The 15,035-nt window shown below is 43.6% G+C and overlaps 1 protein-coding gene across 5 annotated transcripts in view; it reads right to left on the bottom strand.

The window, feature by feature from the left end:
- The window catches only part of STAC (SH3 and cysteine rich domain), a 132,096-nt gene that overhangs the window by 68,691 nt on the left and 48,370 nt on the right, over nt 1-15,035 (bottom strand). For 2 of the 5 annotated variants that reach the window (XM_058657138.1, XM_058657140.1), the window contains exons 2-3: nt 8,325-8,601; nt 7,908-7,991 (exon numbers count right to left, since the gene is read on the bottom strand). The exons of 1 other annotated variant lie outside the window; for it this stretch is intronic. In XM_058657138.1, the coding sequence (XP_058513121.1) occupies nt 7,908-7,991; nt 8,325-8,601 (361 nt within the window). The remainder of the gene's footprint in view (nt 1-7,907; nt 7,992-8,324; nt 8,602-15,035) is intronic. 2 more of the 5 variants (XM_058657139.1, XM_004588229.4) reach the window with 2 other exon arrangements.

Genomic DNA, 15,035 nt, shown 5'->3' with positions numbered 1-15,035 from the left:
TGAGTTTTTCTGTGATGGTCCACATACCCTCAGGGACCATTAGGACCATGAACAATGTATCCCTTTCTGATATCAGTTGGGTGGGACATATTCTTGCCTTGCTTTTGGTAGGGACATTGTAGAGGGAACAAGTCTAACTAGGGAGCTGGTAACTCCTTAAGCAACCAAGTAGGGTGAGCATTCTTGGGCAAAGCAGGAATGTGATATCAGCTTGCTTCCCAAAGAGATTTGGAAGCACTGTGTAAAGTAAGTGAGGAGACAGAGATGGAAGGAAATCACATTATTTTAGACATGAGAGGGACTGAAGCCCAGGCTGGCTTTTTCCTATAGATCCTTGGCCTCCCAGACATGGGCTCTTCGATGGTTCACAAAAGGCACACAGCCTCTCAGTACTTGTCTGTGAGCTTGGGCTAAAGCTCAGGTGGGACGGCAGGAGCCAGCCACATCAAAGGCAGGCTCAGATTCTGCAGCACCAAGCCCAGAAAACCCTCAGCATCTACTTTCTAACACACCTACCCCCTTGTTCAACCCAACCTCCGCCTTGAAGCATGTCTCTAACCTTTCCTCCACCATGGGCACCTTTTGTTATTTCTTCCTGGATGGAATGAAGAGAAAATAAATGAAGTACAGGAGGCCTTGGAGGAACATGGAAGTACCGACTCAGACACGCCACAATACCACTAAAGAGCATCTTGTTGGTGATCTTAAGCAAATATCTAAAAACTTCAACAACAGACTTCCTCACCTGTCTGGTCTGTTATTCATACTATGGAAACATCTTTCTGTGTATTGCTTTGTTTTGCTAAGGTCTGATTTTTTTTTTTACAAAATCGCCTAAAACACACACTTCTTTTTAGGTTTGGCAGGGAATACTTAGTTCCGCCCCTCCCCCCCCCCACCGAAAGATGATTCAGAAATTCTCCAGACTAGCATACTGGGAAGTGATATGTTGCAGTATGCATCTCTAATCTTGCATGAAAAGAGGACTGCTAATGAACCTTAAATAATATACTTTGAAAATAGGGTACTAAACTTAGTACTATTGCCTATATTTATGATGTTATGATATGCTTAACTAGCAGAACGTTGGAATTGTGACTGTTGCTGAAGGACTATATTATTGTAATAATACAGGGGAAAGCAGTGAGGGGCAGTCAGGGGAGTGATGGGAGAAGCCCTGTGCCTATGCAACTGTATCATGAAAAATAATGATAATAATAATAATGATATAACAGCTCTCCAAAGAACTCTCAAATATGATGACCTAGAATTTGCGAGAGGTATTTTTTTCTTAGCTGACTTTTTAAAAACAATCACTTTCTCCCCTGTGGGACTGTTTATGACTCTAATCAATAATAGCAAAATAAATAGTTTAGATAAAAGAAGATATGTATCCCCATCCCCCTTTTTAAGTACTGCTAAGACAGCAATGTCTGGTAACTTGGGAAGTTTTGTTTTCTGGAGCGCTGAGTGCACATCAAGATCCTATCCTCCCCACTTGGTCCTTTCTCATTCTTAATAGTTCTGATGTCTTTAAGGACATGGTATGTGTAAGTGGGGCAGGGCAGGGTGGAAAAGAAGTATTTCTCTAATATTCCCAATGTCAGCAGATATGAGGATACTTCAGAAAGTTCATGGAAAGTGGATTTAAGAGAGAACGTCACGATGGTGTAGAAATGGATTTGAAAAATCTGTTTCGTCAAATGCATTCCCATCAACTTTTGAAGACCACACACAGTATGTATTTTAACACAAACAGGGAACCACATAAATGTATTGTCAACATCATTGACATAAACTAAATTGGATGGTTCTTTGGATTTCCTTTTTAAAATTTGTTTTATTTTATATACTTGAAAGAAAAAGAGAGAGAGAGTGGCAGAGCGTGAGAGAGAGCTTCAGGACACTCAGATCTGATTGCCTGAACAGGCCTGGAGGGGGCTGCATTGGAAGGCCAGTGAGTTTATCATGAAGGTGTTGAACCCACTCTGCCCTATGACTGCAATCTATTGAGCAATACAGGGAGGCCCAACAGGTCTGCAGTTTCCAGTACCAGAGACTCCTTCTGCCTTCTCAGTTTCTAGATGACTTCTTTTTTTCTGTAGTTGTCTCTCAGTCTCCAAGCTTGAATTTATGAAGGGGAGAGTGAAAAGGGAAATCCTTGAGCCTAAGGAAATGTATATTGAAAAATAAAGAAGTTATTTAAATAAGTAAGAACAAAACATACACAATACAAGGAAAAAATGAAGAGAAAGATAGCCATGAGAGAGTGGGGTCCCCGTGTCCAGCTTCCTTGGGGGCAGGCAGGAGCCTTGATGTACCTGGGAAGGCTTTCTGAGGAATTAGGTATTTTCCATGATCCTTTTCTATTTTTTTTTTTTTGCAAAAATTTACTTCCTTTTTGATTGGCATTTTAAAGCGGACTGTTTTCCCCCATCCACTAGCTATTTGTTAAATGCTCATTGTGCAGGTGTGTGTCACATGGCTTCTGTGAGAATAGGCAGATAAATTACAGTTTGATTCTGTCCTCAACGAACTTCCCACAGTCTGGGCTGTTGGAGAAATGATGTGAAAATTCACAGAAATCTAAGTGATTGACACAGAATGGGGGCAACATTCTCATTGGGAGAGATTTAGGATGGGCTTGGTGAAAGACAGACGAAAGAAGGAGCTATCCCAGCTGTTCTAGAAGGAAGAATAAAGGGTTGGAGCATTGGACATGGGAGGACAGAATGTTTGTTGCAGAGTAGTGAGAAACGTGGTGAGAGTGGGCATTTCCGCCTGCTATTGACCTGCCTTCTCTTTTAGTAGCAGGTCCCAATGTTTCACATTTTCAAGACTGGCATGCAGGTCACCTGAGATGCTCCAAAGCCCAGTACTGTCCCCTAGAACAACTGCTGTTTCTACTTCTACGTCAGATGCTATCATTGCCACCGTTTACTGCTGCTCAATCTTCGTTAGAAAAAAAGGTGGTTGATATTTTCATGTAAATATTTTTAAAAGATTTAATTTACTTATTCTACTTGAAAGCCAGAGTTACAGACACAGAAAGGGATCATTTATCCACTGGTTCACTCCCCAAGTGGCTGCAATAGCCAGAGCTGGGTCACTCTGAAGTTTAGAGCAAGGAGCTGCTTCCAGGTCTCCCACAGTGGCCCAAGGCTTTGAACCATTCTCTGCTGCTTTCCCAGGCCATAAGCAGGGAACCGTCTCAGAAGTGAAACAGCTGGGATTAGAATCAGTTCCTCTATGGGATGCTGCCACAGCAGGTGGAGGATTAGCTCAGTATGCCACAGAATGGTCCCTATTTAAATAACAGTTAATGAGATATTTCTTAAAATATGCAGTACTTGGCTGCACACATTAAATTTCAAAAAAAGTAACAGCAGATTACAATTTGAAAGTATTTTGTGCTCATTTCACTGAAAGGTGCAAGGTACAAGCCATGCATATTTAGCCGTGCTATTTATATTTGCTAATTTCTGTGAGAACATTGGATCTGCTATTGAAGTCTTAATAACTCTAATGAATTTGCTGTTGCAACCATTGGAAAGTCTCTCTGAGTTATGTGCACTGAAGGCATTACAGGCCAAATGATTTTCAAAAGCAGCTAAAAGGAATTAGGGAAAGGGAATGTGAAGAGAGAAGTCCGTTGTTACAATTCAGTTGCCTTATCCATTGGCTCTGTTCTCTACTGAAGACCTCTGAGTCATTTCCAGGACTCTGGACTCCCATGTGTTGGGGGTGTCCAAAGGGACTGTATGATACAGCCTTATCCCTTCCACAAACCCAATAAGCCTAATTTGGGAGGTAGCTGAAGAAGCTGTTTCTGTTAATGTCTTGAAGTCTGCCTCATTGTGTTATTCATCCATCAAGTGCACTGGAGATCCCATCAACAGTGGAAACCCTCTCTTATATGACACCTTTCTCAGTATTGAATGAAGACAACAGCCATGCACCCCAAAGATCATTATCTCCTGCAAACACTGCTCATCCTACAGAGTCACCATCTTCATTTAAACTTCTGTGCCTCGAATCACGATTCTGTCATAACAGCCAAATGTCCAACAAACAAAAGTCAAGAGGGACTTGCCTCTATGGGGACTCAGAATTTTATTCTATTTTTGTCTTCTAATAGAAAATTATCAGATAATGTCTGGCCCCTGCAGAGTAACAGTCTCACAAATTCATTGAGTTCTAGGTACTCTACGGTAAGATGGAAACAAATTGTGGCCCCAAGGAGAGTATCTATTTTTTTTTTAAATCGATCCTGGGTACATTCGTATTTGTTATTTACAAACTGTACAGTCCCTAAAACAACTGTCCAGTTAAACAGACAACACCTCATGGTTTCAATTTTCCATTCTGTAAATATACAGACTTGACATTTGATGTTTAAAACCTTCCTTGATCTCTGTATGGCCTTTCTCATCTGAGACAACTACATTAGTGATCAAACATGGCTTTGTAATTTTAGTTCCATGTCCTTATGCTTGTATGTGTGTCAACACACACAGTGTGTGTTAACTGTTTGGGTTGATGGCTTATAATAGATTTTTTTTGAGCAATAGGGTTAGATCAGGTCAGGAAACAATTAAATTCATGGTCAAGAACACAGCAGCCAAGGTCTGGGACTCGGCATAATATAGTATTTCCTTGTATGCATCATCACAGTAATGATGTCATAGGTACAACCATTCCAAGGCTCATTTGCATTTTAAATTCACTCTTGAGGAGAGGGTGTTTTTATACAGCATCTTGTAGAGGTAGTGGATGTATTGGTACCTTGTACATTTCTCATTTGCCATATTAGTTCTGTGGCTGTGAGTGACATATACACTTCTTCATTTTCTTTTTTCAGAGAATTATCTTTGGCCAAATGAGATGCTTCTTGCCTGAGGGGTCACTCCCTCATGCAGCCTCGGCCACTGCCCAAATGACAAATATGTACAGGCTAGTCTCTTGCCCCAGGGTGGAGTTCCTCAGCAGCTCTCTTGGTACCTTCCCTACTCACCCTAGCCTCACGGATTCTCCTTCTCCTGAAGATGCTCCCACAATAAGCCACTTTCATAGGGATCCTGGTCTCAGGTTCTACTTCTAGATTCTTCTGTAAAATAATATCTTTTTAATTTTGTTCAGAGGTTGCTGATTGGAGAGTGATGACAGTGAATGATTCTCTGGACAACAACTGTGCAAGTGATGGAATTCAGCCATTTTGCTAATTTTCTGCTCAGAAAATAGGAATCTGTTTCATACCCAGTGCCTTCTAAGTGGCCTCAAACTAAAAACAAAACAAAACAAAACAAAACAAAACAAACTTACTTAAGATGGTAGGGAAACAAGGTACCTGGCAATAAACAGAACAAAACAAAACAAAAAAAGGAAAATTCTTAGTTGACTGAGTAGATTTAGGCACTGAGTTAGCTACATGAATAGCATATGCTGACTCATCAAGGTAGGGAATGTCAATGAGAAGATTATCACACAGATCCAATGCGTCCTTGAAATGAGTCATTGCAGGAGGTTAACTCAATGCAAAGGCAGAGTGCCAGAGATGAAATATATTTAGGCAATACAAAGAGAATATGCGTCCACCTACCCTTGTTTCGCATTAGCTAAACTTAAGAATGGCAAGAAGAGTGATTCTTCTTCGTGGGGGCAATGCTTTCACCCAAGCCAGTATAGCGGATGTTCAGATTTCTCCCAAAGGTGGGAGCATTCAACATTGAAATTGGAAGGCACCATTGACTGCTTACTTCTCTCACATCTCCCTGAATGGCTAGATTGATGATCTTTTTGGAAGAGTTGATCTGAAGAGCTGATGACAAACAGTGGCAAGACCCTACCAATTGAGTTGAGCTCTAGGGAAAGCTCCAATGCTTGCTTCACTCAAGGAATCTGGAAGGGTGGGATTTCAAATGTCAAGTCCAAAGGTAAGAGAAAAGTTGGCATCGGGGAGCTAAGGAAATTAGGGATGGATATGTGATGAATGAAGCCAGGGTCACGGTCTATTTTCATTGGTGAGTGGTTTTGTGAATTTGTAACATTTCCAATTGAAAAATATAGGAGTCAGTAAGAACAATATGAAGCCTTGGAAAACTGAGAATCTATTCAAGCTTGGAGACATTGTAGACAGCTTGTCAGATTTACTTTATTTTCAAGACTTATTTATTTGAAAGTCAGTGTTATGAAGAGAAAAGTAGAAGCAAAGAGAGAATGAGAGAGAGCAAATTTCTGTTTGCTGGTCCACTGCCCAAATGTCTGTAGTGCCAGGGCTGAGCCAGGCTTAAGCCAGGAACTGGAAGTGTCTCCTGGGTCTCCAACATGTATGTAGGAGTCCAAGCATTTGGATTATTATTTGCTGAATTGGAAGTGGAGCAGTTGGGATTTGAGCTCGCGCCCACATGGAATTCCAGCAAATGGTTTCACTATACCACATTGACTGGCCTTGATTCATATTAGTTTCAAGGTCTATTTTTTTTTTATTTCAAAGTTAGAGTTATACTGAAACAGGGAGAGCCATAGAGCAAGAGTGAAAATGAAGGTGAGAGCAAGACAGAAATCTTTTGACTCATTCAAATCCAAAATGGCCATATTGACTGGAGCAGGGCCATTCTGAAGCCAAGAGCCAGAAACTCCATGCTGGTCCCTCACATGGGTGTCAGGGGCCTAAGTACTTGGGTCATCTTCTGTTGTTTTCCCAGGACATGAGCTGAGAGTTGGATTGAAAGTGGACCAGCCGAAACTGGAACCAGTGTATTTATGGGATGCTGGCATGTCAAGGAGTGACTAAATCCTCTGTGCAACAACCCCAGCCCCCAAGTTATTTCATTTTTAAAGTGGTATTCATCAGTTGGATAACACACGAATGACATTCAATTTTTTTTCTTGACCTTGAGTATAAAACCGCTGCTTCTAAGTAGAAAGGTGAAAAACTAAGGTGTGTGGGTGTGTATGGAGCTTTACTACATTTATCTGAAACATCATTCTAAGGGTGAATAGCAGATAGCCTTTCCCCATGGCATAGAAACTGAAGATAATCTGGGCTTGAAGGAAACAGGCTTTTAGGTGATACACACGGGGACAAGAGGTGAGGTTTTGGCAAGAAAAATGGGTCCATTAGACTCCCTTATCAGGGAATGTTTAAGTCCTGTGCATTGAGTCCACAAGGGGGTGAAATTATTTCCATTGCTCACTTGTTGAAACACAGGCTCCAGTTGGTCTTTTCACCTTTATCACAATGAATTTCACAATAGATACTTAACACCACCCCCTGCCTCTATTTAAGAATTATGACAGCACTGCATTGAGAAGACCTGGTGAAATTTGTGTGGATGTTTAAAGTCACACATCAGCTTTAGGAGCTAAGCATTCACAGAAAACAAGCTTTGCCTTAGTCTTTGGAATGGAGAATAGGTTGAGCTACACTCCCTTCTACTGATAGTCAGTTAGCAGGCATCAGTTCTAGATACAGAACTGAAGTGGGCATGTGGGGACTCAGAAAGTTAGCAGAATCTACAGAACAGACAAAAAAGCATCAATAACCCAAAGACTACCCAAGTAGGTAGACTGGATTCCTGACCCTGTTCTTTATGGCTTCCTGTATCCATGCCTTATGACAGCAGCTTTCAAGTCTCTGCTACTAGACGTGGAAGGATTTCTGGCAGGCTTGACCACATCACTTAGTGTAATTAGTAGAAGTCAGAAGAAGACTTGTAGCAGAAGTCACAGGGTTCTACCTCCAGCCCAAGGTCTTATGCATGGCATGCTTCCCCTTATCATCGTCATGACAGCATGATGTGGCTAGTGAACAGGTCCAAGGGAAAAGGAAAAGATAAGAACCAGAGGGAAGTTGCAGCAATAGAGCAGAGTCTAAATCAGCCAAGCCACAGCTGGTCAAAAGATACTTGGGTGAGAGGGAACGTTCAGTATATTGTAGGCTCTGGAATTTTGTGAGTTGACAATGGTGTTTGGAAAATGAAGACAGTCATCTGTGGGAAATCAAGGATAGGTCAAAGTTCAGCAGTGTGAAATAGTGGCCTCTTGGGGAAGCAATGGACTATGTAACAATAGGTTGATTGATGCAGGTATGCAAAGACCCGACTTCCAACTCAACTCAGGACAACTTGAAAGGTCTATGGAACTCCCTGGGGCAGAAGTTGACATTTTGGTTATAGCTTGGTTACGCAATACAACTTTTCCTTCTGCCCTGGCCTGTTTCCCTTCCCTGTACACAACTTTTGCCCTCTGTTAGTCTCCCTGCATGAAAACCTCTAAGGCTTTTGGCGCCTGGCCCTGGGGAAGGGGACAGGAGAAGGGCTTACCCACGATCATGTGGTTGCAGACATCACAGAAAGTGGGTTTCTTGAAGATGTGCTCCTGGAAGGCATGGGCTTTTCCGCTGCTTGGGTGCAGGCCTGCCCTGGTGGGAGGGGAGGAGAGACTTCCCAGAGCAGGCAGTGGGCTGGAGCTGGGGCTGACCTCATTCAACACGTCCGCATGCAGCTTCACATCGCTGTTGGTTTGCTGGAAGAAGTTGTCGGCACTTTTGCTGCGTAAACTCTTGGTCTTGAAAGAAAGTGATCGTTTTAGTTTCTGGAGCTGCAATGCAATGACAGAACAGTCTCTCTTACGATCAATCATGCAGACTCATGCTGTGGGGGTGAGGTCTGTTCCATGCACTGCACAGTTCTCACTTGCATCATCAGGACCAAAGGGGCTCCTGTGTGTCCCCGTGTGGATGTGGCAATGCCAATGCACACTGAGGAGGGAACGCAGCGGCACCTCACTGGACCCATTGAGGCAAGGCCAGACCATCCGAAAGAGGTTCTAGTCCAGCTTTGCACCTGCTCCCTGCTCCTCCTCAAGTTCCCACCAATGCACATTCAAAGAGTTTCATAGCACTGGGCTCTGGATACTATTTGCCTACTGGATTTGGATTGTTGGAAATGATGTAAGCACAGAGGCTCTTTCTTTTTGTTGCCTAGCTAGCAGCCACCTGCCTTTGCATCCAGCACTACAAAGGAGGCCACTGTAGGACTCAAAGCCAATCTGGTTCAGCTGTCCACAGAACACAAGCCAGTGCACTTAGGTCTGGCAATCGCCCTACACTGCACACTATCCCGTGTGTGTGTGTGTATGTGGGGGTGGGACACGATGTCAAATAGTCTTGGTGTTTCCCCTGGCCCTAATTTTTGTATTTATTTGTGGGAAACTAGCACTTTTCATCTTTAACCCTGAGTCTCATAAAGTACAAAAGCAATTGCTGCTGAAAGATCCGGATTTGAATCTGATCTACAGCTCTAGTCTGTTCTTCACTTGAAGCCACAGAAACCTTGTGCAATCACAGATGTGAACTTGTGAGCCTCTTGTTCACAATCCTTCAAAAGCTTTCCTTGGTTCTTTGGTCTCAAAGAAAGCTCCTTGCCATAGGCTCCACAGACTGATGGACTCTGGAGCCCTGCTGATAACAGTGACAGGTTGCACCATCATCTCCCTTGCTCTGCCTTTCATGAACAGTGGTCTTGGCCAAGTCCCACATGTACTATGCTTTGTTGTCACCTGGCCTTAGGAGGTTTTCCTTCTGTCTACATAAAAAAAATACAGCATGTACTTGCTGTACTGCCTTCAGTGAATCTTTATATTTTCAGTAGTGTCCTGTTGCTTAAAGTGAATGTCTAGGACTCGGCTAGGGCTCATATCTGTTGACAGAAAAGTGCTCCATATTTTATTCTGATCAGGGTATTCATTAGTGTGGGCAGACTCCCTGTGTAGATGAGTTGACATGTCCTCATTATGCATAGCCACTTTAGTAGAATGCACAACTTTCTGCCTCAGAAGACCAGAGAGCTGTGATGATCATTGGTGCTTAGGGGAACACACAGAGAGGTCACAATTTCTGCTCGTTCTCCTTACCCATGCTCCTTTGCAATGCAATTGGGCAACTGCTCCCATCAAAAGTGGAGCTTATCCTCACTTTGTGAATCTTGTTGGATTTGAGATTTGACCAATAGAATGGAGCAGATACTATTTCAAATGGATACCAAGTACAGGCCAGAAGAGGTCTGGCAGGTATCCAACATCAGTTTGGAAACCTGTCAAGCTACCAGGTGAACAAACCTAAGGCAGCCCAAGGGATTAGGAGAGACATTAGTCCAAAAGGCCCCGCCCCACTACTCCAGGGATAACCCAGATCTAGAACTATCCTGATGCCTTTCAGATGGAAAGGCGTGTAGAAGAGGCCAGCAGAATTGTTCAGGTGAGTGAGCTCACCCACTCATCAGTGAAAGAGGTGACTGGAGTCCTAAGCCATTGAGTTGTGTGTCTTTCGCGTGGGCATGGCAGTGGAGGACTGATGCAATGCTGTTCCCCCCACCTCCATGGCATGGGATGGTACTGTTCTTCTGTACCTACTTGAAGCTGGGTGGCTGTGCAAAGCCACTTCTCCAGTTCAGGGAGTTCTGAAGTGGAGTGGCCCTGCAGAAATCCCTAGAAAGGCCCTACTAGGGTCAACAATGAGACGCCATTAGCCAAAAAATGTTCTCTAGAGCAGTAGCAAAAACCTAGGCAGCAACATTAGAAATAGTGGGCCAGCTCAGTCTCTTGCCTCTTTTCCTGTGCCTTATGGTTCAAACAGAACTCCCAAAGGAAAGAGGAGGAGGAAATGGAGGAGGAGGAGGAGAATGAAGACATCCCTGGATCACCCTGGGTTTCTCCGTCACTGTGGTGCATCCTACTACAGCCTGACTAATCTTGGAGAGATGTCAGGAGCCCCTAGGCACATAGCATTTATACTGAAGAAGGTATAATTTCTGAAGAAGCCACATGAAAGGGAGCTTTGAACCAATCAGTCACTTGCCATTGAGACTGAACTCCATTGAGGGGAATCAGCCAAGGAACAGAACAACCCCTTTTGCTCCCAAGCCTTTCAGGCCACAGGAAGTGGTTCTAGATGAAGGAGAGCTTCCTTATCACTGGAGTTTTATCTTAGCCAGACTTTTAACATCAAAGTCACAATGAGGTCCAGGAATCTGCTACAATAATTTGTTGCTGGATGTGCACCATTAGGAGAGAGAGGTTTGTCAAAGCAAATGCCATCACAAGGAAAAACTAAAGTTGTGTTCCATTTGCTGCTCACTGAGTTTTGCTTGTTCAATACGTTGGGTAATTGGATCACAAAAACAGAATAACACCTACCCTGATTATGCCCAGGCACTAGTGTGAATGTCATGGGAAAGCTGTCTAACAATTCTGCATGATCTATACAGATGGAGGCCCATATGTCAAGGGAAGGTCAGTGGCAACGGGCAGCCAGGACTGTGGATCCAGCTTCAGTGCCTCCTTAGCTGGGTTCTCTGTGTTCCCTGGAGTTGTACACATGATATGTAAGTATCATGCTTGGAGCACCTGCAGCATTTTTCCTTGCCCTGTGGAGTGTGGCTGAAAGTGGTGTTAGGCCACTGGCAGAGTGTGCTTCTAGAGCTGGAGGGTTTGTTTGCAATCCAGTTGGCTGTTTCTTATTCCAGCACACCATATAAAAGGAATGCCTGCAAGTTAAAGAACTGGGGGCTAATTCTTTGCAGCACCAGCATCCTCTATGGGCATTGGTTTATGTTCCAGCTGCTTATGGCCTAGGAAAGCAGTGGAGGAGGGCCCAAGGCCTTGGGCTCCTGTGCCCATGTTGGAGAGCTGGAAGAAGTTCCTGACTCCTGGGTTCAGATCAGCTCAGCTCTGAATGCTGCAGCCATTTGGTGGAGTGATCCAGGAGATGGAAGATCTTTCTCTCTGTCTCTCCTTTTCTCCCTCTGTAATTCTTTCAAGTAAAATAAATAGATATTTGAAATACTAGAAATGACCTGAAAGGATGGTACTGTCGGTAGATAGTCCTGGAAGCCAGAGACCAGAAGGGAACATAGGAAATGCAGGATGAAAAACAAGCCCTGGCCATCATAATCGTCACACCATGATCAGCCTCCCTGTGCCACTGCCGCAGCCCAGCTTCATTTCTTTTATTGTAACAGTAATAAAGAAACATTCTTGAGCACCTCATTGTGCACATCAAAACCATGTACCCTACTACATGAAGTTATCCTTTTGAGTAGGGGAGTCATTAAATAATTCAATCATTATATATAGGGGAACTACTTTGAGACAGCACAGGCCTAGACTTTGAGGTGATACTGTAGTGCTTAGTGTTTAGGGAGTAGTGACAGAAAACAAATAAATCATCAGAGATATATATCATCCATTGGGTGAGTAGGTGTGGGGACACAAAGGAAAATAAAAACAAAGCCAGACCTTAGAAGAAGATGACCCTGATAGTCATCGCTGTGACACAGCAAGTGAAGCCATAGCATGGAGCATCCCAATAGGCACTGTTTTGAGACCTGGTTGCTCCACTTCTGATCTGACTCCCTGCTCAGGCACCTGGCAAAGCAGTGGAAGATGGCCCGAGTGTTTGGGTGCCTATTATTACATGGGAAACCTTGAAGAAGCTCTGTTTTGAACCAACCATCTCTGGCCACTGCATCCATTTAGGGGAGTAAAGCAGTGGACAGATCTCTTAGATTTCTCTGTCTGTCTGTCTCTCTGTAACTCTGCCATTTGAATAAATAAATATGTCCATCTTTAAAAAAGAGAAGAAAAAAAGCTGACCAGAAGGCTTCTCCGATGGGTGAGAGTTGAGTGAGTGGAGTCATGGAAGATATCAGAGTATATGAACTCCATTGGAGACATGCAAAACAAAAACCAAAACAGAAAAAAGAGAACCTCATTGTTTTAAAAAGTGCATTCCAGATAGTGGAAAAATCAACAACAACAGAGGCCCCAACAAGAGAGCAAAGTTGATGAGTCTGAGAAACACCAGGAGTGTCTGGAGAGGAAAGAGGTGGGAGAGAGGGCAGATGCCAAAGGAAACTTTTCATGCCAGGTCTTGTAGGTCAGGCCCCAGGCTTTGATATTACCTTAAAGCTGGCGGCTTGGGGCAGAGAGTGACAGAGCCTACCTTGCATTTTCAAAGGATTACTTTACACCATGTAGAAAACATATAATAGCATGGAAGACTCCTGCAGAAATTCTGATGAGAAGTAATTCTGGCTTGTTCTAGAACAGTTACGAGAAGATATGGCTGAGTTTACGCTACATTTGGAAGGTAGAACTGATTGAATTTGTTGGGGAATTGGATGTGGAAGTATGAGCTATCTAAAACATCTTTGGCCAGAGCAGCTGGGTGAGAGGAGGGGAAGACTTCTTTGGAATTCAAGTGGAGTAAGATAGGTGGATGTGCGGTTTTGGGATCCAGGGGTGAGGTCTGGGCACAGGCAATAACTTTGGAGTTATTAGCATATAGATGGCATTTGTAGCCGTGGGACGAGATGATGTCAGTATGTGGGCAGTGAGTACAGACACTGAAGAGAAGTGATCTGAGGACAGAGCCTTGGAGTGCTCCACCAACTCAAGGGTGTGGAGATGAGTTGAGGACAAACAATGGCATTCACCAAGTAGAGAACAGTGCATGAGAAGACCCAAAGAAAGAAGGTTTTAGAGGCTAAAGAAATGAAAGGATTCAAATGATTGTATAGTATTGTCAACTAACGTGAGCTTCAGGGATTGGCCATGGCATTTGGAAAATGCCTTCAGGAAACGTTAATGGTAGGAGATTCAGTGAAGAGGAGAATGTGAAAACCTAGTTGAGAAGGTTTTCAAGAAAGAAAAACTAAAGGGAAAGTAGTGGAGGCCATGAGCCAGGGTAGTTTGAAGGACTTGCTAAGAAGATTAATGAAGATGCAGTAGGCAGTAAAGTAGAGGAGTACCAGCATATAGCATGGAAAAAGTTATATTAAATGTTTCATGTAGATTTGAGAGATTATTTCAGCATATTCTTAACATGATGATGTTTATGAGAGAGGAGGGAGGCTGGCACAGTGGCAAAGCAGGTGAATCCTCCACGTTGTGGTTCTAGAATCCCATATGGATGCCAGTTCATGTCCCAGCTGCCCACTTCTGTGTCAGCTTCCTGCTTATGGCCTGGGAAGCAGCAGAGGATGCTGGAAGTTTTTAATACCCTGCACTCATATGGGAGACCTGGGAAGAAGCTCCTGGTTTCCATGTGGCTCAACTGCTGACATTACAGCCAATTGGAGGAGCGCACCAACAGCTGGAAGTCCTTCTCTCTCTCTGTTTCTCCTTCTCTCTCTGTAAACTCTTTCAAACAAAAGTAAATACACCTTTTAAAAAAAGACAGAGAGAAAGATTGCTGGAGTGATGTAGAAAAGAACTGGCAGGATAGAGCGCCCAAAGCAGCAGGGTCTTCTCTAGACCCTACTGAGAGACTGAGAGGAGGAAAAAGTGATAGAGTATGTGCTGGTTGGACACAGACCTTCTCTTCTGGTTGCAATGGGAGGAGAGAAGGTGGGAGAAAGCACTGAAAATCAGAAGAGAAGGAAAATGGAGAAGAGCTTTTAGAGATGGGAAAGTGAGTATATTTGAACAGCATGCAATAGAAGGACGACCGGGTGATATACAGGATCCTTTTCAGGTTATTGTCTTATTTTGCCACTGAAAAATCAGACACCTGAAAACTCAAAGTGCAATGGCTAGCAAGGTCCATACATATGTCTCTGTGACTCCAAAGCCCCTGAAATCAGATGGACTTTCTTAAGGAGCAATCCCATCCTTGAACTCCTTGACCAGAGAAGGTGCCAGCAGGAATTTTAGCCACTATCCATTCTGTTGCCATGTCCAACCATGTTTTTAGCAGCCATGAGTTAGGAAAGAAGAAATTGACATCACGAGAGTGATGGAACACCAAGAATTCCGCCTGAAGTTGACCAGAACAGCAGCACATTGATTTACCAGTGTGTTCTGCAGCAGCACATCAGGCTAATTAACCAGCATGTACTTAATCATTTCAGCCAGGATCTAACATCCACACCCTGTGGGAAATGGGTGGTTGTGGTGTAAATGAGTCCCTGCCCACGCAGGCTGTAAATCAGGGCACAGCCACCATGCGGGCTCAGGTTCAACCTTGCTGAATT

The sequence above is a fragment of the Ochotona princeps genome, chromosome 30 (assembly GCF_030435755.1).
Source record: "Ochotona princeps isolate mOchPri1 chromosome 30, mOchPri1.hap1, whole genome shotgun sequence".
NCBI classification, from domain to species: Eukaryota; Metazoa; Chordata; class Mammalia; order Lagomorpha; family Ochotonidae; genus Ochotona; species Ochotona princeps.
Note: the sequence above shows the minus strand (reverse complement) of the source record. Positions and strands in the feature narration are given on the sequence as shown.